At 43.8% G+C, this 24,797-nt stretch overlaps 1 protein-coding gene across 1 annotated transcript in view; it reads left to right on the top strand.

The window, feature by feature from the left end:
• Nucleotides 1-24,530, top strand: part of SRD5A2 (steroid 5 alpha-reductase 2) — a 28,063-nt gene extending 3,533 nt beyond the window's left edge. Inside the window, exons 2-5 of the mRNA XM_040612366.1 lie at nt 18,827-18,990; nt 21,407-21,508; nt 22,525-22,675; nt 23,246-24,530. Of these exons, the coding sequence (XP_040468300.1) occupies nt 18,827-18,990; nt 21,407-21,508; nt 22,525-22,675; nt 23,246-23,312 (484 nt within the window). The 3' untranslated portion in view covers nt 23,313-24,530. The remainder of the gene's footprint in view (nt 1-18,826; nt 18,991-21,406; nt 21,509-22,524; nt 22,676-23,245) is intronic.
• Nucleotides 24,531-24,797: the final 267 nt, after the last annotated feature.

Genomic DNA, 24,797 nt, shown 5'->3' with positions numbered 1-24,797 from the left:
CCGCTCTGCTAGCTGTTCTGCCTTCCTATACGTTAGGACCAGCTGTGCTGCCCCAGTAGCTTGTGTTTGACTGAAGCATGTATTTCAGAGTGACTTCAAGTCTTGATCTGAAGGCACCAGAAGATGAAGAATCCATCATTTTCTATGGAGAATCCACTATGTCCTTTGGTAGGGTAGTCTTCTGAACTCTTTTACTATCACTGAAACAATGTGTTTAAAATGTCCTGCCTGAATGAGGCTAGCCTTGATTTTCTCCCAGTAGGGCTTGCTATTTTTTGCTCTGTGTTGACTTAAAGCACTCCTTAGTATCCTTTAGTATTTTCTTACCATGATATCACTTATACAGGAATCAGGTCATCTTTCAATTTGCCTGTTACAGAGCTGTCAGGTCCTCCACCTGCACCCGTGTGATCCAGATAATGTAGGCACACGTGATCATGTTTCTGATGAGTTAGCTGCTGCACGTGATACAGTGTACATGCTGAATTTATGTTTTTGTGGTGGATTTATGCCAGCTACAGGGGAACAGACATTACCTGATCTGACATAGAGTTAGAGCGGTGCCGACACATGATACTTTGTCCTGCACAGAGTTGGTCGGGATAAAATTACCTTTTCATAAATTTAGGAACAGGTTTAAACCAGAACAATGAATTTGTCCTGCTTTTGGGCATGGTGTCAGGTAGCTGCAACATTTCTTATTTGATCTGAGGCTTCCTAAAGCAGATTTATAATGTCACTGAACCGCAGCTGAAGGCCCTCGATGCAAGACACCTTTTGCCCTCAGTGCAAGACATTTTTTTCCCCTCAGCGCTCAGATGATTTCTGTGGCTTTTTTCTCCTCTTTTCCTATATCCTTTTTAACATGAAGGCATCGGTGTTGGATGCAGAATACAATAGAGACTTGTAGTAGCATATCTAGAGAAAACATCACCTCCCTGTTTGCATATGCTACTCTGATGCTTACGGATCGAAGGAGTACTTTTTGTTCTGGAGTCACACCAGGAAGCCCTGTATTTCCAGGCTACTTTGAACACCCTGGAGCTGGTGTAACCTTGAGTTTAGCCAAGATTACAATCTACCACTCCCGAGGAATGGCTTGTGTTTATATGGCTGTATTTCTTTGATTTTAAAGTAACTTCTCTGCTTGGGCTTAGTGCTCAGTAATGCTGTCCTACCCATGCTGATACTCACCAGCTGTCTAGAATTTTTGCCACGTGCCACTTTTCTCAGCGGTAACTTTGTATTTGTTGTTAGGTTGTTGAGGAATACACCAGAGTGTTGTAAGGACCACTCTGATCTTCTTCTGGAAACTCCCTGGGTTAATGCCGATGGCTCCTCATTGACAAGGACCTTGTAAGACCTCTCTGCTTGCCCCGTGAGCCAGCTCTGACTGGTGGGGTGCTCCCATCCAGCCCACTGCTGGAAGAGAAAGGCCAGGGTCATCTGGGTACCAGCTGCTGCCCAGGGAGCCATCCCTCCCCTAGCGCGGTCCAGTACGGAGATTGCTGCCCGAGAGGGTGCAAGAGGGAGGCGGATGGAACCAGGAGACCTTCCCAGCTTGGCCCAGGAGCAGCAGTCCAGCGGGCCTGTGGTGAATCGTGACAGCAGTACGTTCTCCATCTTTCTCTGCCACCACTAGGCAGCAGCCTCTCTCTTCGTGGCAAGCACAAGGTGGTGTGTCCCTGAGGCATTCGGGGAGGGCTGAGGGCAGGCTGCTGCTGCTGGGGAAGGGAGGGGAGGGAAGGAAGGAATCCCCAGTCCCACCCCCTACCTCTGCCACCCTGGCTGAGATAATAAAGTGTCTCAATGTGCACTTTATTACCACAACATGGTGTGAATTTAATCAAATCCAAATGCTCTATGGTGCTACGGCAAGCATCCTATAAAATTCTGAATTTATCACATCTATTTTAGGTAAGCTCATAGAGCTTCTTTGCTTTCATAAGGCAGGGCCTGCAATGGTAGGGCCCCCAAAACTGGTGGGGTGGGAAGGCAGAGAAAATGAGGAAGAAAGTGAGAAAAGCACTGAATGCCAAGCCTGCCATCTGTGTATGCAATCCCTGTGAGGAGCTGGCCATGAGCTGAAAATGATGAGTGGTGTAAGATAAATGTACAGGAATACTTCTTGTGACAAATGACTTGCAAAGGATTTTGCTTTGAAATGTTATTTCTGATACAGCCTTTCCTGCTGGAGGGGCCGTGCTGGTCAGGGACTACACTGAGAATACCAGCTGGAGCCCTCGGGGAGAAGCCTGTTTGCTGCAACCCATTTTGCATTCCAGCTTCCCCCCCCCCCCAACATTTTGCAGTCCAGCTTGCAAAACCAGAGGTGAGAAATAAAGTAGAAGGTAATGAGAGGAAGCCATCACGATCGAATTCCATATAGACTTTAATGCTGCGTTTCTCTTAGAAGTGAGAAAGAAAGAGTGGCGAGGGAGCAGAGGAGATGCCCCCGTGCACAGTGGCGGGGGGAAGGTCTTGTCTCACTGACCTACGAAGCTGATCCTGAGGTACTGCTGTCAAAACCGGGGTGCTGCCTTGCCCCCCCACTCTGCTGCCCATAGTAACCCAGGCACCAGTAATTTCAAGAGGTGTGTCAGTTTCAACTACCACCTAGAATTACATCTAGTTATTTATTTTCTTCTCTTGCAACTTTGTTTCCGAGCAAGAGCATAATCTTCTACTCTGCTAGTGTAAGTATCTAGGTTAAAAAAAACTGTTTTCATTTCTGAAGTGCATTCAGATGGATGTGCCAGACATCAAGTAGGCTGCTCTTCCAGACACACCTGGATCCCCAAACCCCTTTGGTTGCAGGTGACCCATTTGGTGTGCCTGTGGTTGGGTTTTCTCCAAATTGACATCTTTCTAAAAAGACTGAGGAAAGCAGGCTTTCATGAGAAAAGAATGGGCAACCAAGAGCATTTGAAAACAATATCCCTGCGTAATCCTTTCATGCTTCTTTTGGCTAGTTCCCTTCTTCCCAAAACTAAGTTGGGAGGAGAAAAAGACACTCCCTCTCCCCAGGCTCTGCAGAACATGGCACGTGTCATCCCTTTCTAAGCTGATCTGTGCTGCCTGGGTGGGCAGGCAGGTGCAGCATTTACCTGGACATGCTGGTCATTTTTCCATGTAGGTGTGCCTGCTTGCGATCAGTACCAAAGCCAGCTCAAGCCTCCAGAGAGATGCAGGCAGATGCAGACCGCAAATGAGTAAGTCATTTATAAATTAATTTGCTCATGATGTATAGGAGTATATTTTGTTAGTTCGTAAGGAGTTTTAGTTGTGTTTTTTGAAACATGAAGTGGATAAACAGAGATTAGATTGAGTTTGAAGTATATCTATATATTTCTAGATGGTACTCTCCTTGCAAATAGTGAATATAATAGACTCATACAATAACCACCAGACTCAATCTGGAGATTAATTTTTTCTTTATCAAAATAGTTATTTTATCCTTTTGCCTTAGAAACTCACCATCATTAAATGCCAATAACTAAAGACGTTCTTGTTAATGGCCTCATGAAACCTTTATCATTCACCTCCCGATACACAACATGCAGTTGTTTCACAAGTAACAAATCTTACTCTCTGATTTGCTTCACCTTGATGCTTTGCAATAGAACATAACCAGATTCCTTTTGGCCTTCACCAGCCACACAGCAATACATTTGCGTCCCCTCTTCTGCTGTTTGGACTTACCAGTAACTGGATCTGGCAGTGATATCCCTAACAGAGGCTGGCCGTTCGCTCTGCCTCTTTCATGTGTTCCTTGCTCCCAAGTCAACAAGTTTAACTTTTTGCAATTCAACCCAGTGAGTTTCAGTAATGCTAATACCTAATTTATTCTCTTCAGTGAAGATAATAGATTCAGTGCTATTTTTAGCCAGGTTCCTCAAATTAATGTATAAATAATCAACAAAAATATCTCTTTGTATGCTTAGCCACAGATGCGTAAAATTTTCATGTACCCAGTGCTGGTATGGAGTTTGCTTCTTTGCAGTCTCCTCTAGTGTTATTAAATACCTTCCCAATTATGTTCTCAAAATAGCATACTAGCTGATTGCCTTCCTAACTGTTAGCACAAGTGATCTTATCTATACATTCCTTTCCCATTGGAAAGTAGGCTAACATTACAAAAACCTATAGGTTTTGCCCAGCCCAAAGTGTATCCACATTATTTTTCCTTTTATCTGTTGGACTGGAAGAATTTCTGCAGAGATAACTTAAGACATATCGTTCTTCACTTCTTTTCAAGACAACATGCCTGTTGACAGTATATTGCTATCTGGTGTCACTTAATTTGTGCCATTTTGTCTTTACCAGGCAGCTTTACAATCCTCTATGGTTTTGTATTTATGCCCCAGGTTTTCCTCCCAGACAGACATTATTGCGTGCCGTGCTCTTGCTGTCCATTCCCCATCATACCCACCTGCTCCTACTGTGCCACCTAGGGCCATAATTCCCTAATCTGGTTGTTCAAGAAGTTTTTGTGTGCTGCATGGTATTGCAATTTATGATTCCAGACCATTTGTTTTGCAGTCAGTCCGCTGGCCTGAGCTCCAGCCACAGGGTGTCTATCCTGTTCTCCAGAAGCAGAGGGAAGCATGGTGCATGCAGAGCAGGTCACAGAAGTTTTTTCTCTTCATCCCATCTCCACTACCTGGAGCGGGGCCATAGCTAAAGCAGTATTCATGTTGGCTCTGAAACTTCTTTGTCACTCCTGTCACTGCTAAAGGCACAAAGACTTGGTGAGTGCTCGGTACCAGCTGTGCTGCAGAGACCGGTTCAGATTGCAGTCCTAGAGCAGGGGCCTGAGGTCCCAGCCACGAGGCTGTCACCAAGGCACAAGCAGGACCCTCTGATCTCACCTGTGTGTGGGTTGATATCTTTTGATATCACCTGATATCCTGGGAGTTTAAAGTCTTAGAGGAAGATATATTCTGAGCACCAAACTCCACTGAGCTTTGTTAAGACCGATGGGGATGTAAAGATCTGGATTTGCATTACTGGATTCCTGCTGTTGGTATTGGAAAAGCAGGGTTATAAAGGACTATACTAAGACAGAGAAAAAAAAAAAGAAGATTAAATTATACACAGGAGTTTCAGTAAGTGTTTTTACTCAGAAATAATAACGCTTTTACCAAAGAAGGAAGTTACTTGTTTTAATCATGGGATGCCTGTAGTATTCCCTTATGGGGGCTACTCTTTTAAGTAGGAAATAAAAAGCAAGGGAAAAGTGTTAAGGTTCATTCCAAATGCACAGTGGGAAATTTATTACGGATGTTGCTCTCTCAAGGTCCACAAGTGTGGTGTTTTTATTTCTTACCGTAAGAGAGGCAGCCATTGCAGGGGGGAGACTGGGGTCGGGTAGTACTTTTTTACTGAGTCAATAAATATGGTTTGGCACAAGGACAGTTTTTCACAAGCCCCTTTGTGTTTTGAAAAGCCAATACAATTAGGTCATTTCCCAGTTTTGGGTAGCTCAGTTAAGAATAAAAAATTATTAAATAACCTCCTAGTAGTGTTTATAAATAAATGTCCATCCCAGACACTGGACCTATTTCCCTTGGTGTAAGTTATATTCCCTGTATCTTCTTCAAAATTAAAGTAATTTTAGAAGAGAAGAATTATGATAAAGAAATACTTTCAAACTATAAATCAAGAGAGTATTCTTAAGTTACACACCTTGAAGCGTCGTCTTCTTCTAGATGTTGATTTAAATGTGGCAGGCGAGTTGATCAGTAGGGTGATTCTTACTAAAATAATTAATCGATGTACATCTACACCCCTTTGAGCATAAGAGCTGTGTTAATCTTTGCTGACCACTCAGCTGACATTATAATTATTTTTGGAACATCTCATAGATACAGCAATAGCAATGAAATTATTTTGTAAAAAAAAAAAATAATAATACTAAAACCAGGTTAAAATATTTGGTGCAGGAAGATGGGAAAAGTCAACTGATAAGAAGAAACATGTATATATTTTTCTATGGATCCAAACTCATTTTAAGACCCAGCTAAATTCTATCTAGCTGTGAACTTTTGAAACATCAATTGCTACCATACTAATACCTAAGGATGGGCAGAAAGTTTCACCAATCCTAGAAATGTGACCTGCAATAGCAATGAAACAAGGTCACATCTGAACGAAGTTGATTTTGAGCTCCTCCTTCGTTATCACTCTTTATAAACATGTAACAGAGCAGCAACACCCACAGTCAACTTTGGCCATATATAAGACACCATTTTGCTTATGTGCTAGAATTCACCGACTTAATATAACACTTTCCATGCTGGGAGACTGTCTCCCAGAAATGTCTTTGGAGAATGTCACTGTTATCAGGGTTGTCTGCAAAGAGATTGTTGTCTACTAGAGAAAGAGGGTTTGCATGAAGGAACAGATCGATTCCCTGGCAGGACTATGCTGGAGCAGGTCCTGGGGCAGAGTGACACCCTGCAGCACTTCGATGTGCTGGTAAAGATGGGCGTCTTTCCTAGAAAGCCAAATCCCTTTGGGATAGCCCTTCATGTCATCGTTTGGTGCAGGGTGGGAAGGCTCACAGGAGCTCTGAATAAGCTAGCTGGGCTACTCAAAGCACTCTAATCACACTAGCGTGGTCTCCTGCTAGAGATGCATGTGAAAATACCTCTGGACGGTGTGGTCCTAAAGCAATTCTTCCAGTGACTCCTGTCACATGTCTGGGCCAGGAGAATGCATGTATCTATACAACTTTGGCTGCTCCTGAGAACAATGAAGAAAAGGAAAAAAACCCTTGTATTTACTTTATGCTATTGAGTTCTCTGTGTGTGTTTGCTTCTTTTTAGAACTTTTTTTTTTTTTTTTTTTTTTTAAAAAAAGCATCATTAAAGCATTCATGTTGGCAAACCTGGCCTGGGTTAAGGTTACTGAAGTGTAGAGATGCATCTCTGGTTGTTCCCAGGAAAAGCAATTTAGACTCAGCGGAGCTGTTTCTGAGAAATGCATTTGTATTTGTTCAAACATAAAGTTTGTCAGCTAACATCTTGAGAGTCTGCCCGTGCAGAACAGTTTCTCTGGTTCATGTGAGGCTATAAGCAGGACCACCATGTGTGAGCCTGCAACCCAGCCAAGTATTGTCCTGGCCAGCACTGCAGGGCCAGGGCAGGACTGCTCATGCCGTTCTGGCTGGCAGGGTACTCAACAGGGCAGAAGAGCTCTCCTAGCTGGAATCCTGGCAGCATGGACTAGAAAAATACAAGTTGTCTTAAATGCAGAGAAAATAAAAAACATTGTGTGGCTCACAGTCAGGGCTAGAAGGTGGGAAGAGATAAAAAGGTCAGGTGAAAGAGAGTAGCACTGGAAGGGACAAGTAGAAGAATTGTTAAAAACAGCTAGGGCAGGAGGTGGGGTGGGGGTGAGAAGAAATGGAAGGAAAAAGGAGATGATGTGAGAGGGCAGTATCCAGGTGTCAAGACACTTTAATACTGATACTGTCTATGTGCTGAGTGTTTCACTTAGCAACTTTCAGTGTTAGGAAATCTTGTGACACGTTTTGGGAGGGAACAAAGATGACTGTGACTCAGAGTCAGCCTGTGGTATTGCTTTGCCTCAGGAAAAAAAAGGGAATATTAAGTCCTCTGATCATTTTAATGTGGGTGTAAACTCAAGACTTAACCTGACCATTTCAAATGTTGTTCCTCTTTGTGTGTATGCACTGCCATGGATGCCACGAGGTCATACAGGTTCAGGAGAAATTTGGAATACCATCTTTCTAAATGTAAGACATTTCAACCAATGTTTTTCAGAACAGCCTAAGGATTTAGAAGTTATTATTTTCAGCTTTAACATTTTTTCACTGTTTTGGAAAAAAATCTCTGCAGTGTTTCTGGCCATTTCAATTATGAAGAGGGCTTTCCCAACGCACCACAGGCCTAAACTTCTGTGGAGATTTATTGCTGAATCTTTCAGTTTCTTAGAGCATGTCTTTGTGTAGTAACAAATGAGGAGGAAGATGACCCGGTGGTGCACTTCTGAACTCTCTGGACTGCGGTGAAATGGTCAAAAGTCTTCCTAGCATTACCCTGCTGCACGATGAAACAAGCCTCTCAGCAGAGACAGGACTTGGAACAGTTTTTGACAGAGGCATCTATAAAACAGACCTAAAAAGAAAGAAATGTAGCTGACAACCTGGTTTTCACACAGCTTTTTTTTTTTTTTTTTTTTTTTTTTAACAACATACATCTTACAATCTCAAACTACCTCATGTAGCAGAACAAACAACCCAGATGTGTCAAGTCTCATGTGCTGAGGATGAGACTTCTGCAGCTGCCTGTCACCTTGTGCACCTGTGTCCTTAGGTGTGTATGGCAGCCTCCTGTAGCCCCAAAGCATGGCTCCTGCTCTGTGCCCCCCCTCTGCCAGCGATGGCTGCGTGGGCTGAGCAGCGAAGCAAGCCAGCAGCCTGCTCGCTGTGCGCGGGAGCAGTGAGCATGCCGCCTCTGACCCTCAACACGTGCTCACGGGTCCTCGTGGGTGGACATGCTCCCCAGCTACGGACCAGCACTGGAAACCCTCCACCACCTGTTATTTTTATTATATTACGTATTACCTGCCCTGTTCCTCCCTCACACAAACCAATTGCATGGGGACTTGGGAGAGAAGAAACCCAGGAGCTCTGCATCTCCCCTGATGTCCACAAGTGCCCAGCGTTGCTCTGGAACAAACAGCCAGCTTCTGTTACAGCAACTGTGTAAATCGATGCTGTTACATGTCCCAATTATGCGAAGAGTTTGTGGTTTACTGAAACATGACACAACGGAGGCAGTGCAAAGCCAACAGAATGGGGAATTAAATGGTACAGGAAGCATGATGCATTTTCATGTACAGGTCAACATAATCCATACTAATAATCCATTGTTGTTGCTGAGGCCTTTCCAGGTACAGGATCCAGAAAAGCTGCTGTAGAGGGAACAAAGACCTGTTAGGAAGCCCAAGAGGAGCAATCCTATTGCTGAAGATACCCAGTGATAACTGCAAAGGCAGAGGGACACAGGTGAAAGCACTACAATGAAAGACAGGCAGAGTGCGGTGGTAGGGCAGCAAAAGGGACAAAAAGCACACAAAGAGCCGTAAAGGAAGGGAGAATCTGAAGAAGGAAAGACAAAGAAAGGCAGACAGGAAGGCTGGAAGAACAAAATGGAGACAGAGCAGGAGTTTAGGCGTAAAAGAGGAAAAGAAGGAATTACTAGAGTGGAAAAAGCCAGTTAAGAGTATTTTAAAGGCTATTAGCAATGCGTCTTGTTGGGTACAGTCTCACCAAGATGTAGATCTGAAGAAGGACAGGTTACCACATGCCTGGCTTCCTTTGGTCATTTCTCAGCCCCACATGGACCATTTATGGGAAATAATTATACTTTCTCAGAAAGTGCAGTTGTAAGAGCACAGGTCTGTGCATCCTTGGATTTTGTATCTTTTCATGTAGGTGCGTCCTTTTGTTCGGCTCACGCTCTCAGCCTCTGTGAACACTTGGAGCTCTCTGCTCCAGTGGAGCAGGGAGCTTTTTCAAGTGCATAGTGTAGCGTCTGGTTAAGTTACTCTGGCACATGTTGCAGGCTTTTGGCAGACACCCACAGTTTAGCAATAGGAACAAAGTGATCTGTCTTCATAAATACCAAGTGGTTATTTCTGGAGAAGAGAGATACCTTGCTGAAATACATGCTTTGGCTGGGTAAGCCTTTGACACACCGTTGCTTAGATAAAACAACAAGCATTTTCATGATCTTTTAAGTACTGCTACACTTTAGGTAATCACGAAGCACTGTGACATCTGCACATTTGTCATCACCACAATCCATCGAGTCATGTTGACCCTGGTTCTGTTCTCTAATCCTCATACAAGTATAAATCTGGATCAGGTTTAGTTAGGGTTTCAGCTGAGAGCGCTGGCCAGGCATTGGGTTCAGTCTGCAGCCTAAGAAAAGGTTTTGCTCATGCTAGTTTTTGCGCTCAGCTAATTCCAGATCTCATCCCTGCGCCCCAGCTTCTTGTCAGAACCTCTGTCTCACCAAGATAGCGCCAAGTTCTCATTCCCAGGCAGTTCCTGACCACGTATAGTCCTCAAATTTTCTTCTCATTCCCAATGGACGTTTGTCTGGCCTGTCCTTAACACTTGCCATTGGTGAAGTTTCCTCCAGCCCTTCAGCTGGTATGTTCCAGAGCTCCTCTGTCCTTCCCTGACAGCTGCGCTGCATTTTTCATATAGCTGTTCAGGCCTGTTAGGTCTTGCTGTGTTCCTGGTAGACCAGGAGAATGTTTTACTCCTTTCTTCTTTGCAGCAACTTTTCATACAGTTGTACATTGTTGTAATGTCTTCCGCTGGTTTTCTCTTAGAGTGAAGGACTCGGGGTTGTTTAAACTTTCTACATGTCACATTTCCTAGACCACAGTTGTTTTTCTCTGGGCAGCTTCCACTTGGTCCTTGTCTTTTGTGAAGTGCAGAGTTCAGCTGGATGCAGTATAATTTAAGTTCCTACTAACACCATGCAAAGGGGAAAGATTTCTGCAGGTGTCTACAACAGCACTCCCATTTCCACATTACATTTTAACATTTGCCTTTCTCACAGCAGCCTGCTACCATCAGCTCATGCGCCATTTGCTACCTACCAGCACTCCCTCTGCTATCCAGCCTGTTCTCCGGCTGGTCTTTTACGTTTGGTCAGCCTTACCCAAGTGTAGTATTTTGCCATAGTCTTTATTGAACCGAATCTAATGTTTTCAGATTATGAAACCAGTATTTCAGGTTTACTGGAAACTCTAGCTCTCACTTTTGGTGCGCTCAGCATGTCCCAGAGTTGTGCTGGCCACAAACATTAGGAATATTATTTTTCCCCCCAGAGACATATCATTCATGAAGAAAGCCCTGAGTAGTACCAGAGCAGTCTTTTGCAGAGCCTCTCTCAAAATACCTTACTAGTTTGATAGTGATGAACAGTTGCTAACTACTCCATGATACAATATATCAATCAGTTTTGCAGCCACTTAAAATAATATCCTCTAAACCAGGAAACCCCAAGTTACTTTTAAAATTGACATGTGAGTCAGTGTCAAAAAACTTTCTAAGACATGGGACACCTGCTGCTGCTACCATCCCTCTCCTACAATATATCCAATTTATGTCAATTCCATCACTCAAAACTATTTTAGGAAAATTGGATTGCCTAAGTTAAATAGAGAAACGAGTCCTGCCTCCTGCTGCTGTGGATATATAGGACCCCCAGTCCAGGAGGCTGTTACAAGTGTTAGTGTTTGGCCTTTTAGACAGACAGTCCGTTATGCCATACATCCCCGACTCCAGTACTTGGCTGTGTCGTGCCTAGGGACAAACTGCGTTTCTGTCTGGGGTGGTACTGATTTCAACAGGGATCTGTACAGGGGACACATTTCCTTTGCTCTGTTAGCTTCACTTTACCTTCTTTGGCTATAAAAGAGCAAATTATTTGAAGAACAGATCCCCATCTTTCCAATTAATTTGCCCAGTTTGGCAGGAGATGGTGAGAAGGATATTAAGAGCCGGTTCTAGGCTCTTGCTTCAGTTGCCTTTCGTTATGGGCGTTCAATCAACTTTCCCCAGTGTTTAGTTCAGCTCTCATTCGGGTCTCCTTTCTGCATTACAAACAAAAAGGAAGAAATAAGGGTGGTTAGCTAATAACAAATATAAATAAAATAATATTTCATAATTAAGGGTATGTAAAACTTGTTTGGTGTTTGTACGCCAAAATGGAAACATTTGAGAAACAAATATACCAATATAAGTGTATACTGAGAGTAACTTGCTGGTGGCTTGTGACTTGCTGGTGTAGCTTGTTAATGCACCAGCCCCAACAGCGTTGTTCTTGGTTTCCCTTCAGAAAATGCTTAGTAATTGAAGTATAGGTTTTTTCCTATACCTGCTAGAGCCAATAGGAAAGATCAATGCTTTTCATGATTCAATGCCTCTTTTACCTGTGACAAGGAAGAATTCTCCTTTGTTGGTTCTAACTGGATGCTGGTAATCACTGGGAGATACCGGATTTTTCCAGTGGCAGTTTCAAAAATAATGGAAGGAGAACAAGAGGATTAAGGAATTAATTTATAAACAGACTTGCAAAACACTTTTGGAACCTGGCTGGAAGAGCAAGAATTTTTTCCTTGGAGTTGAGCCTACATGGTTCTTCTTTACTAATTAAACCCAAATAACCATTCTTAATTCCTGTTCCTTTCCTTTTCCTTCCTTTTTTCAACCATTTATATTTTATTAACTTACATTGTTTTATAGAACATTTAATAATTTCTATATCAATTTGAAGAGGAATCAGTTTTATCCCTGAACTGTATTTGTCCTTCTTACTTTGCTAACTGTATAATAGCACGCCTAAAATTTGTAGCAATGAGGCACTACTGACTGGTGCTAGATGGTCAGAATGACTGACTTCAGGTGTTTATAGTGTTGGAAGTGGGTGTTACATAGTTCAGATGCCTTAAATTTATCCAAGATCAAATGCATCACGTTTTTTTTTCAGTAATGATTAACAGTAATAAAGAAGCAACATTCTATTTTTAGCCGTTTACATGGGATACACATGCTTTTGCAAATACGTGTTTGTTTTTTCCTGTAATCCCACTTTATTCACATGCAGTTGTAAGCTACTGAGCTTTTCTGACCTGGCCCCAAGGATTCAACCTGAAGTGTGTGTTTAGTTGTGTGGCCAGAAGTCAAGCACAGTTGCTGATTCCCTTTGACTGTCAGTCTTTGATGAAGTTGGCTTCTGCAAGTGCTGTCACCCATGGTGTCAGCCTTCCTGGCACAGTATCACTCTGGAGCTTCACTCGTAAATGCTGGTGTTAAGCAATAGCTTATCTGTTCTAGGGAGTTTACTGTAGGGTTTTTGACTTGTTCCGTTTGTGTATAATGTTAGATGAGCCGTGAGACATTATGGAACCTTGTAGTTATCATACGGGATTAGAGCTTCACGGTCAGCACTCTGCCTTGCCAGAAGACAATAGCGGATTCAAAAGAAAGTGCAGTCAGTCGCCCAGGGCAGCTGCCACCTTCTGCCTCTCTTAAATTGAATGTGATTTATCCCCTGAAATATGAAAATGAATATGCATTCCAAACCTTTAGACTTTTTCCTCTCTCTTTTAAAGGACCTGCCTCTGTCTTTAACCTGTGGTTATCCCCCTTCTTCTCAGTCCTACCAAGCTCTTCACTTCAATGTTGTTTCTGTATTACATTTAACAGAAATTTCTTTTCATTGCATTCAAACTTACTTCTTTCATTATCATGAAACTCTGGGTCATAGCTATTCAGCTTTCCCAAAGAAATTATTTTCTAATATTGTATGTTATATTTTATCTCTAATATGTCTCTTATTAATCCCCAGTCCAAATTCAGCAGTCCCAATAGTTCAGTGTGGCAGTCTCTTCCACACCTCTTCTTATTTTGGCACTGAATCCTGCTGCAGTTCTGCTGTCTTTGCCTTAAATCAGTGCTGTCCAGACTTTATGCTCTCATCATCCTTCTTCTCAAGAACTCCTCAAACCCAAGCATGGTGCCATCTGACTCAGAGATTCCTCAGTCCTTCTTGTACCCCTCTATCAGATGTGTGCCTGCATCTCTTGCACAGGAAAGACGAGTCTGCTCCTGCCAGAAATCTTCATCCAGCCCTGAACTTCCTACTGAGAGACCACAAAGAAAGAGTGTCCCTACAAACAGGCTTCAAGTTGGATGAATTTCGTAAGTGAGCCACCAACAGCCTAAGGATGGTAGATTGAGCAAATTTTTTTAGGCAGAATACTTGGAAATGAACCTGCCATGGCAGGTTTACTATTGTTTTATACAACTGAATTGTAGGCTTTTTAGTAATACATCTGTCTTGTTCCCTAAATTATAGCCATCAAAAGTTTGTCCAAAGATCTTTGGAGGAACATGGAAGTAGGATGGTTTGCATGAGGCTTGGAAAGGAGACCTAATTCTGATTCTGTGTTAGTCATAACTAGATATGTAAATCTGCACAATTAAAATTTTTATTCTTGTTCTTTTGCTCCCAAGAGTCACTGGACAATGATTTAAGGCGAGTTCACAAACTGGGCCACGGCCCAGCAAGTGATTGCAGTTATCTGATGGTCTCACACAGTCCCGGTGATGCAGGAACTGGGCAGGGAGCAGCTCCCAGCCCCGGCGAGGGACCCCTGCCCTGCAGCAGGCAGCCACCCCCTGGCACCCCCTGCCGCTGCCCACCCTCGCACCGGTGGGCTCCGCAGGCAGCTGCAGCTGCACATCAGCTTCACCAAAACTGGCTGAGCTCCTGAACTTACAGCCTTCCTTACACCAGGGATGAGATCCAACCACAGTACAGCAGTCAAGGGATCTCCCATCTGTCCTGCACCTGCAGTGGGTATTGCCAGAGGCTTAACAGCCAGTCTGGCATTCCTGCCTGCTGGCATTGCTGGTGTGTGTGTGACCTGGGTCATTGCTCAGATTTTGTTCCTGAGGCTGTGCCAGAGCATGTCTCACTGTGAACACCTTCTTAGCAAAAGGGACAAGGTCCACCCTGCGCAGTACAAGTGACTGCTAATAGCCTGCTTGTTCTCCTTGTTTAAATATTCCTGACATGTTGACCTTTCCAGGCTGCTGCAGAGTCCGTAAGAGTTAAGTAAGAGAAGTCCGTAAGAGAAAGGACAAAGTATCTCCGAGCAGGATGTTTGAGGAGAGGTATATGAGGGGATTCTAGATGGTTTGTGATGCCAGGGCACCTGTAGGTATCAGGAGGAAGAAGGGGGGTTAAAATGCTTCATTTAACTTTTTAAAGTATTTTGGGGTATTTTGTTTTACTTGCCTTTTGAACTGATAGCAAGATTGCCTGCTGCTTTGGAACTGACATTTTAACTGTTTGTTTAAACCCAGTCTGGGATAGCTGAAAAATTTTTAATTGGGCACAGGAAAATTAGGTGCCGGACCGTGCCCTGATGTTGACTATACATGGAGAGTAGACTTAACAGTCTTCTCCTGCAAGTATTCAATGAGCATCAGTGTAACACAATTCAAAACCAGTAAAAGTTAAAAAATTACCTCAGAGTGCAATCCACAAATAACCTACAGGACTGGGCTCAAAAAGAGAATGTATATGCAGATTTTAGCACAGACTCTTCAGCAGCAGATGTCTTTGGGACATGTCATTTGACATCTGTATGTCTCCAAAATAATTAGAGGCTTTTTGCAGGACATCACAGATACCATGGGTAGAAGTCCATCGTGTTTGTGAACATCTTGAGCCTTCACCCAAGTGGGAAGGTATGCCAAGGGTGCCAGCAGCTCCCTGGCAATGCGATTCCAGTGGCAACCTGTGGCAAAGACTCCTATGCTGTTAAATGTCAGTGCAAATAAAACTGGTTTGAGGTTGGTGCGATCTCCCCAGGTTTGGATGCTAACCTTTTCAACCTGTGCACAATACAGGTGGAAGAGAACTCCACTGTTTCGTAGCAGGGAAGTCCTTTCAGGTCTGACTGGTTTGTAGTTAGTGTAACAGACAGCACAGCCAGGGTCAGAAGGGAGCTCTGGAGACCATTTAGTCCAACCCCCTGCTAAGGCAGGGTCACCCGCAGCAGGTTGCACAGAGTCATGTCCAGGTGGGTTTTGAACATCTCCAGAGAAGGAGACCCCACAGCCTCTCTGGGCAGCCTGTGCCAGTGCTTTGTCACTCTCAAGATAGAGAAGTTTGTCCTCATATTCAGAAGTAACTTCTTGTGCTTCAGTTTGTGCCCGTTGCCCCTTGTCCCGTCGTTGGGCACCTCTGGGAAGAACCTGACCCCATCCTCCTGGCACTCGCACCTTGAGTTTCCAGACTCGTGTCTGGAAAATGTGAACTGCTGCTGACTGACCTATTGCATCTGGGCCCTGAGGAGAAGAAGACAGAGCAGCAGCATAAACATCTCCAATTAACAAGGAGGAGGACTAAGAGCCCACTCTTAGTGGATTATGGTAATGTTTGTGAACAGATTTCCATCTTTTGTGGAAAGAAGAGCAAATCTGTAGTTTCCCCCCATTTGGGTGAGGGTCTCTGGAGTTTTCAAGGAGCTGGACTAATACCTTTAAGATGAAATTTGATGCAATGTGAAATGCTTTTCTCTTCAAAAGCTGTTCTTCTGGAAAATAAATGATGGAGAAGAAGATGAATAATTTATTATTCACTCATTTAAAAAGAAGCTCTTGGCAATGGTTTAGTCAGATGCAATGCCTTTGGCCAGTAAGGATAATAAAGGAATAAAGGATTAGTCACCAATACTGCACTGAAAGAAAAAGGTCAAGTTTGTCATTGGTCTAAATCCAAAAGGCCAGGTTTTGTTATTGTAAAATGGTGGCCTTCAGTCCCCCTTTGAATTTCATTCTGTAAAATAATTCCAGCAGAGATGCAGATTCTTCCATGGAATATTTAAACCTATAACATGTCCTCGCTTTGTCTCTGTTGCTTTTTTGAAACCCATCAGGAATGGTTTGTACACCCCCAAGTAGCTATGTCGTGCGAGCCAACAAGTGCTGTATTAAAACAGAGACTTAGGACATTGTTCAGATACAGAGAACCAAATCTGGCCTCTGGATTTACAGACCCAAGGAGATTTCTGTGGAGAAGTTGCTCCGCAACAAAGATTCTTGGAAGAAATCCTGACTTGGATTTTCAAAACTGCTACGAGGTGGGATTTCAGCAATGCCGGGATTTCAGCAATGCCAGGATTTCATTCCCTCAACAAAGAAAAAGCTGATGCTTCCTGGCTCCCCTGCTATTGCACTTCTGCTTTGCATGCAGGTTCTTCCTGTCCTGCATCCACCGCATCCACAGCAGATAGATCTATGACTGATTTTTGCCCTTCTGTTACTGCGGGATAAGCCACCTTTCAAGGGCCTGTAACCTTTATCCTGCATCGAGAAACACCTTGGCAACAGTTAACTTCGCTGGGAGCTGAGAAATGCCAGCTTGTGCTAGAAACTTTTGTTTGCATCAGCTGTAAAAATTAAGAGACTCTCAAACAGGACTGATTTTGACAAAGGTTGAACCAATGCAAGTCCCACTCCGATCTGCTGTATAAATTCCCTTCCTAAATTCACTTTGTGTGGTTTGATATACTCTTCTATGCGATTCACCTTCTCTGAGTTCCATTTGCAAGTTTCCCACTTTTTTCTCATAGCTGTTCAGGTTTAATTCATCCATAGGACTTCAACAGGCAGGTTGGATTGCTAAAGCTGGCCTCGCCTGCTCCTAACTCCAGCATCCCATTCCCAAAGGGCAAACCCAATGAGTATTGGTAACATTATTCCAAAGAGCATTTCTTTCCACACTAATAAATATGACAAATGTGATACCACTGTCTGAAAAATATTTTCCATGCCTATTTGGTTTCACTATATTTAGAAATATTTAGCACTTCTGCATCACAACTGTCTTGATTGCTGGAAATCTGTCTTAGCTTGCTTTGGAAAGCAGTGAATGCATGAGCATGTTGTTGCTTGTACTCTGCTTGCTCACTTTCAGACATGCTCAGTATGATTTACTCTCCATTTATAACGTTATGACATTTTATGCCTCAGCTTGCTTAAGTTGATAGTGGCAGCCTGGGAACTGGATTAAGTAATCAGCAGTGTTTATATACTGGTGTGATCAGCACAGTCCAAAGCCTGAGGGCAAAAGAAAAAAATTAAGTGTAGATTTTATCACATACAGAACTTGATTGGCCAGGTAAGAAAATACCTAACAAATATGAATATAACGTCTCCATTTCACTCTCCCAAGGATGATATGGGTTGTCCAAAGTGTCAAGAGGTGTACACCCACCTGAACCAAAGATATATATGAAATTTAAAACTATGCAAGCACAAAGTATTTGCTCCTACACATTAATGCTAGCGCTGGCACAGCTTTTTTCTGAGGACCTAGGTGCTGAAGCTGTATGGAAACCTTGGAGCTTAGCATATTTAACTTAGGGGTTTAGCTTTTCTTATCTTAAAGAAGAGTTTGGAGGCATGGAGGAAAGGCAGGGACTGGAGGCAAAGCAGTCCCCCAGGCAGCCAACAGCATTGCTCTGCCTCTGTGTCGAAGTGTCCGAGCCGAGCATGACAGAGCTGCTGTGTGTTGGAGATGAGCGGAGGTCTCCGAGTGGAGCGGCTGGGAATGGGATTACAGCTTAGGCTATATACTACAGGGGATGAGAGAGCTAAAGGGGTCTTGACACTGCCTTCAACTCCAGCTGCCACCATGGGCTAAAGCCCCCAGGGATCTGCCCACATAGTGGCATCAAGAATGTCTTCTTGATAACAAAGCTCCTCCACCGTGCTTGTGGCGTAGTAACATTCATTTGGGAAATCAATATTGTAACTGGTGCTGCCCCTCGCTACTTTGGTTTGAACATCAGTGTGTTCATGTGCCTCCACAGCATCCTTTGCTCACCCCCCTGCAGCATTACATCAAGGTCTTAAAACGAAAATGCTGTTTGTGGGCACAAGTTCCTTATTTCACCAACAAGGGAGAAGGAAGGCAGAGACACCTTCCCAAGGTGGCAGTGAATCTGGATGAGATTGCTGGCCTCCCACCTTGTGTGCAGTCCTGAAGGACCAGGAAAATATGGGTATCTGCAGTATTTCTTGTTCCCATTAACTGCTGATCTTATTTTGTTGCAGTTGTTTTCCATTTTTTTCTCTTTATTGACCACTTTTATATTTCATGTTTTGTTAAAGCGGTTTTTGCTACGGCAGAGAAATTGCAAATACAATGTTATCATGAGTAATGCGCTGACTTTGTTTTCTTATCTACCTTAGGACATTTATTTACCCCTTCTTCACTAGAGGCAGACCTTTCCCACTGCAATTGCTTTTCTTTGGCACGTTATTCTGTATCTATAATGGCTTCCTCCAGGGGTACTACCTGATTTACTGCGCTGAATATCCAAATGATTGGTGCACCGACATCAGATTTACATCAGGTAATTACAGCTTCAGGATTCCCAAGATCTAATCTCCAAGCAATTTGTAAGCATTTTGAATTATGCCCTAATCTTCACTGAACATGTGAGTCAAATCAGTTGTGATGGAAATCAGCATAAAACCTGCCTGCTGGCCCAGATAAAACAAATAAATGTGCAGTGACTTTTTTTTTTCCCTGCTAGGCAGCCACCTTTGAAGGCATACGATGTTCTGTGTTAGTCTCAAATCAGCAGCTTTGTTTTACTGACACTGCTCCAGAGCCTCCCGCTGCTGTGGGCTGTGGAGGTGCAAGCTCAGACCTCAGCTGCAGGTGGATGCGCCCTGGCTCAGCCAGAAGTGTCCACCCAGCAGCAACTGTGTGCAAGTGCAAACTGTGGCTTTCTCTTCCCTGCCAGGGAGCTTTGCACTTGATGCAGCTATTCCGGCTGAGAGAGAAAAGAAGGGCAAAACCCCGGCATAAATGAGGCGTTAGAGACAAAGGGCTCTTTTTTTCTCATGTAAGGCACATGGGAAGATTAGTGATCACACACAGCCTGGTTGCATGTTAATATGTTTCCTTTATATTCCATAACTTAATAGCCTAGATTAATTTCACCCTGTAAAATCCCTGCAAGGACAACAGAGCAAGAGCAGCTAGGTGGCATTGCACATTTGGTGCTGCACAGAGGATGTTTTGTAACGCACGCATAGAAGTAAAGATTAACATGGAGGTCTGAGGAAATGTTTGGGATATGACAAACACAAAATAACCAAGGTACTTTTTGTACCCTGTTTCAGGCTGTGGATGCAAGTTCAGCCTTTTCAGACAGCATCACACATCAAAAATCCTGGACGTTGTCTAGTAAGAGCTCTCACATCCAACAAAGAAAACACCACATCACATAATATGCACGATAAATAAAATATGCATTTAACGAAGGGGAAAAAAAGGGAAATTGGCATTAGCAGTGTTTGAAATATTAAATAAAAAAACAAACAGTTTATTCTTCCCCTACAGACTCTTACCAACTTTCTGTTGCTACTGGAAATGTTGAGGTTTTATCAGTGCTTAGTCCTTTTTCTATACTTCGTAGCACACACCACCTCTATTTCTTTCCTTGCTTCTCAATCATTGTCAGAGGTGGTTTCCTCAGTGTCTAATGTGGCATGAAATGTAGGGCACGTCACCTGCAGAGTTTCTCAATCAGATGCCCCTAGTTTTTCAGCTAGACGGATGAATCAGCTGATGAATCATTCTGGCCAGAAGCTGTCGGCATCCTTCAGCGAGTAACTGCTCCATGTGCATGCCCATAGCTCCGTCCAAGCAGCCTCGCTGGCGGTGGACTGAGCTGTGCCGAGACGTAGGTCTCTTCCTGGCTCCAGTGATGTGGTTTTTGTGCTTCTTTTTCCCCATCTGTAAAACTTGCCTACAGCTCTGTGGTTACCCTGCAGTAATGTCCACAGCTGTGGCTGGCTGCCACCAGCCAGCGGTGTCAGCTGGGTGCTTTGTGTCCCTCCTTGGTGTTCAATAAACGGTGACCATGGCCGGCTGGGAACTTCAGCTTTTTCTGACACCAAGTGAATGTGCTCTGGTTTGGTACTGCATTCAGCTCTGGGACCCCCACCATAAGAAGGACATGGACCTGTTGTAGCAAGCCCAGAGGAGGGTCATGAAGATCATCAGCGGGCTGGAGCTCCTCTCCTCTGAGGACAAGCTGGGAGAGTTGGGGTTGTTCAGCCTGGAGGAGAGCTCTGGGGAGACCTTCGAGCAGTTCCAGTACCTAAAGGGGCCCTCAGAAAAGCTGGAGAGGGACTTTTACAAGGGCCTGTAGTGATAAGACAAGGGGTGATGACTTTAAGCAGAAAGAGGGTAGGTTTAGATTAGATATTAGGAAGAAATTCTTTACTGTGAGGGTGGTGAGGCACTGGCACAGGTTGCCCAGAGAAGCTGTGGCTGCCCCATCCCTGGCAGCGTTCAAGGCCAGGCTGGATGGGGCTTGGAGCAGCCTGGGCTGGTGGGGGGTGTCCCTGCCCGTGGCAGGGGGGTGGAACTAGGTGATCTTTAAGGTCCTTTCCAACCCAGACCATTCTATGATTCTATGGTTTTGTGGTCTCACCAACAAGGTGGTGTGCTCAGGATGGTCATTGTTCTGTCCACAGTTGCTCTCCACGCTGAAGTTATCCAATGTAGGTGATCCCAAGTGGACTGTGATCCCACAACTGCCACAGAGATACAGAGTTATTTGTCGCCAGTCACTGATGCTTCCGCTGAGTAGCCTTCTCAGAAGCAGTGCATCTTTTGACTTGGAAAAGAATCCACTCACCTCACATTAGGTTTCCTGTCTGCCTGCTCCAAAGATAAACCTCACATATGGGCTTCAGTCGGGATAACCAGGCAGAGCTGTCTTTCTAATACACTTCTTGTTTTTTTCTTAGGCCTCCTCTTATTTCTGCTGGGAATGGGAATCAACATTCACAGTGACCTTCTGCTGCGCCAGCTGAGGAAACCTGGGGAAGTGACTTACAAGATTCCTCAAGGTATATTCTTATCCTGCCCCTCCTTGGAGAAAGCAGGGCGGCAGGAGAGGTAACATTTTTCAACTGAATTCACAGCAAAGCAGCAGTAATAGCAGAGATGCCAGTATCACACTGGGACTTGGTTGAGGTGCCCCTCAGAGCTGCTGGGATCAGCGTGAGCTGGCTGCAGACAGTCCATGGGAAGCAACAAGAGTATCCAGAAAACGTGAGCTGTGAGGAGACTGTTTAGGCAATGGTCTGGGTAATTCAGAGAAGATTGAGGTAGGACATAGGAAGAGGACTTAAGCCTTGTAAAAGGCAACTGCAAAGAAGGAAATATTTTTCTCCATGCCCAGGAAGAAGTAGTGGACTTCTTACACTGCAGAAGGGAGATTTAGGGGAAGAAATAACACCAAGGATGCAACATGCAGAATTTCCTTTCCGTTTTCTTCAAGGTGGGGCTAGGTGAGGAAGAGTGGCTGTGAGCCAGAACGGTGAACCAGGAGATGTCTAGTTCTGTAGAGCAATATGGATGGGGAGCCAGGATTTTCCTGGTTTTGGTCTTGACTCCTTCTGCTGGCTTGTTATGGATGGTGATATGTCTCTTCCAGGCTTTCTCACCTGCAATACTTACCTGCCTCTTGTAGATGTTGTGATCAGCTAAGATGCAAAAGCGACACCCAGAGTTTGCATTCCCCAAAGGTAGTGGAGCTGCAAAATATTTTCAGGGCCTGAAGGGAACTGACTAATTTTAATCATTTAAACTTAAATCTAATAATGGGCTTTCTTAAGTCCTTTTCCAAATGAAAATAAATCATTGTGAAAGCGCTGGAAGTCTCTGGGTGAGAATCCACTTTGATTCCTGTACAAGAGCCTTGTACAAGATCCTCCTGTGGCATGGCTCCACTGGCTTCATAGGTTGCTGTTATGGGCTCTGAATGAGAAAAGTGGTGTATTCTGCTGCTGACTTTATGGGAAAGAACTTTCCATGTGCATGAGTTGACTGTAAAAATTCCATATTTTGCTTGTCAATGCAGGGGGACTGTTCACCTACGTTTCTGGAGCCAACTACTTTGGAGAAATTGTGGAATGGTTTGGTTTTGCCATAGCAACCTGGTCCCTACCAGCCTTTGCCTTTGCCTTTTTTACCCTTTGCTGCATTGGGCCACGTGCTTATCACCATCACAGGTACCAAACTATTTCTTGCCGTGTGCTGCTGCTTGCTCTCAGAGTGCAGTTCGCAAAATGCCAGGGAGAAGCAGAGGAACAGGGCCAGGAGTCAAGATAAAATTGAAATTGAATACTATGTACAAGAAGGTTTTGTGATGGGGTGAAAGTAAGGCAGTCGGCTGGAGTCCCTGTTGGGTCAAGTGGGCCTGACAGTCATTTAACCCGACATGAGTTACACCGCTGCATCCGCTGTGTTACAACCTCTTTTTAGTAAGCCTTGTAAATGCAAACCTTTCCTAAGGGTTCCCCTGCAACCTTTGCAGTGCTTTGGAGCAGGTATGTTCTCCTGCTCTGAATTCCTAAAGTTTCTACTTTAGGTCTGTTAGAATCTTGACAGTATTATTATCTTTTGCTTAATTAAATAACCTGGTGTGAAGAGTTTTGGGACGCTCTTTTGCAGAGTAACACGCAGAGGGTACAAAGCAAGGCAGTTTGGAGGAGTTTTAAGGTTCCTCAGCTGAGCTGTATTGAAACTGTGCAGTTTCCTCAGGTGTATGCAGGTTCACTCTCTCGCTTATTTTCTTTCAGGTACTATCTCAAGACATTTACGGACTATCCAAAATCAAGGAAAGCCTTGATTCCTTTTGTTTTTTAATGATTGAAATATGGACTCTGTGTTCTGTTTTTATAGGGCTTTTTTCAATTTCTGGTTTTAATGTTAAGTCTGACTGTAATTAATTGTACAAATGATAACCTGGGGTTGTAACAGACAAAAAGGTAATTCGGAACTGAAGTTCTTGTTTTTAACAGGGGAAATTGCAGACAGTTGTGGGCAAAGGGAGTCCCCAGACAATGTATGTGTTTGTTAGTGAAGTTCTGCCTATGGGAAATGGATATATAACTGCACTGGCATCAGAGAAAAAGCTTTGGCTATAAACTGGTGCAGAAAAGTGGAAAGTAAGCCCATGACTTCAGATGAGGTCTTCAGCAGCCACTACAATTCATAGCACTCCTGCAGCTGCTTCTGCAGCTGGCACTGCCCAAGGTGTTGCCACACACCAGAGTAGGGGTCTCCTTTGCCAGGAAAATTACTCAGCCCATTATTTTTCATCTAAAAGCCAGCTTAGCTCCCAGAAGCATAATGCAACAAGAGGATACTTGTGCCAACACAAGGCTGGGAGCAGTGTGCCATGGCACAGAGGCGATGCGAACTACACGGAGATGGGAGTATCTTCTGCTGGCACTCACAAGCACGATGTCTGTGTTCCTTCCTTAAGCAATACTCTCCTTACTGTCAGATGATTAATTGTCAGCCATCAGTTTGGGTTTTTTTAATGTATTTTGTTAAAGCAATTGCAGCTCCGTTAGAATATTTTTTCTCTTGCAAATCCAGAGCTCTTTTCAGAATAAAAATTTGTCTACTCAAAACCACTCAATTGTTATTCATAAAAAGACTTGAGATGATGATGTAAGACAAAAAGTACAACAAATAAAAAGCTCTGTGTTGAAGAAAATGTTCCCCAACACTGGCAGTACATTTTGTCTACGGAGAACATTTTCAGATACTCATATTAGGAAATAATACAGAGATATTACTGAATTTTGACAAAAAACATGATGTCTCTTCTTAATTGCAGCATATAGTTGGGAATTTTCCCAAAAATGTCATTATCCCCAATAGGAAGAGACGTCCCCATGGATGCTGACAGTTTTAGTTACCCTTTAAAGCATAAAATCCTGCAAAGAATTATGCTGAATAGCTGGAAAGAAAAAGACCAGACCACACATACTAAACATACTACCTGCTGCTGAAGTAACCTGATTGACTGTACACAATTTTCTCCAAAACACAATAAAATTTATGTAAAACACAGAGCTGTGCTAGCCTGGAACTTACTGTTTGCGGAAGCAAGTCTCCGTGATGTTGCTTACCAAGTCCTGCTCACGCTGGCTTCCTCCTTCATGGCAAACCCCTCATTCTTTGCTCTTATTATTAATTGTCTTCATTACCGTAGAGCAGAGCAGCCAGCTGGGGCTGGGTCCCATCGCACCGGCCCCTGCACAGCGCATGGGAGAGTCGGACCCTTTGCCATGCGTGGGCAAAGGTAAGGGGGGGATGAAATTAGGTGCAAGCAGAATC

This window comes from Falco naumanni, chromosome 12, assembly GCF_017639655.2.
Source record: "Falco naumanni isolate bFalNau1 chromosome 12, bFalNau1.pat, whole genome shotgun sequence".
Classification (NCBI taxonomy): Eukaryota; Metazoa; Chordata; class Aves; order Falconiformes; family Falconidae; genus Falco; species Falco naumanni.
The sequence above is the reverse complement of the archived record's forward strand: the minus strand, read 5'-3'. Positions and strand labels throughout refer to the sequence as shown.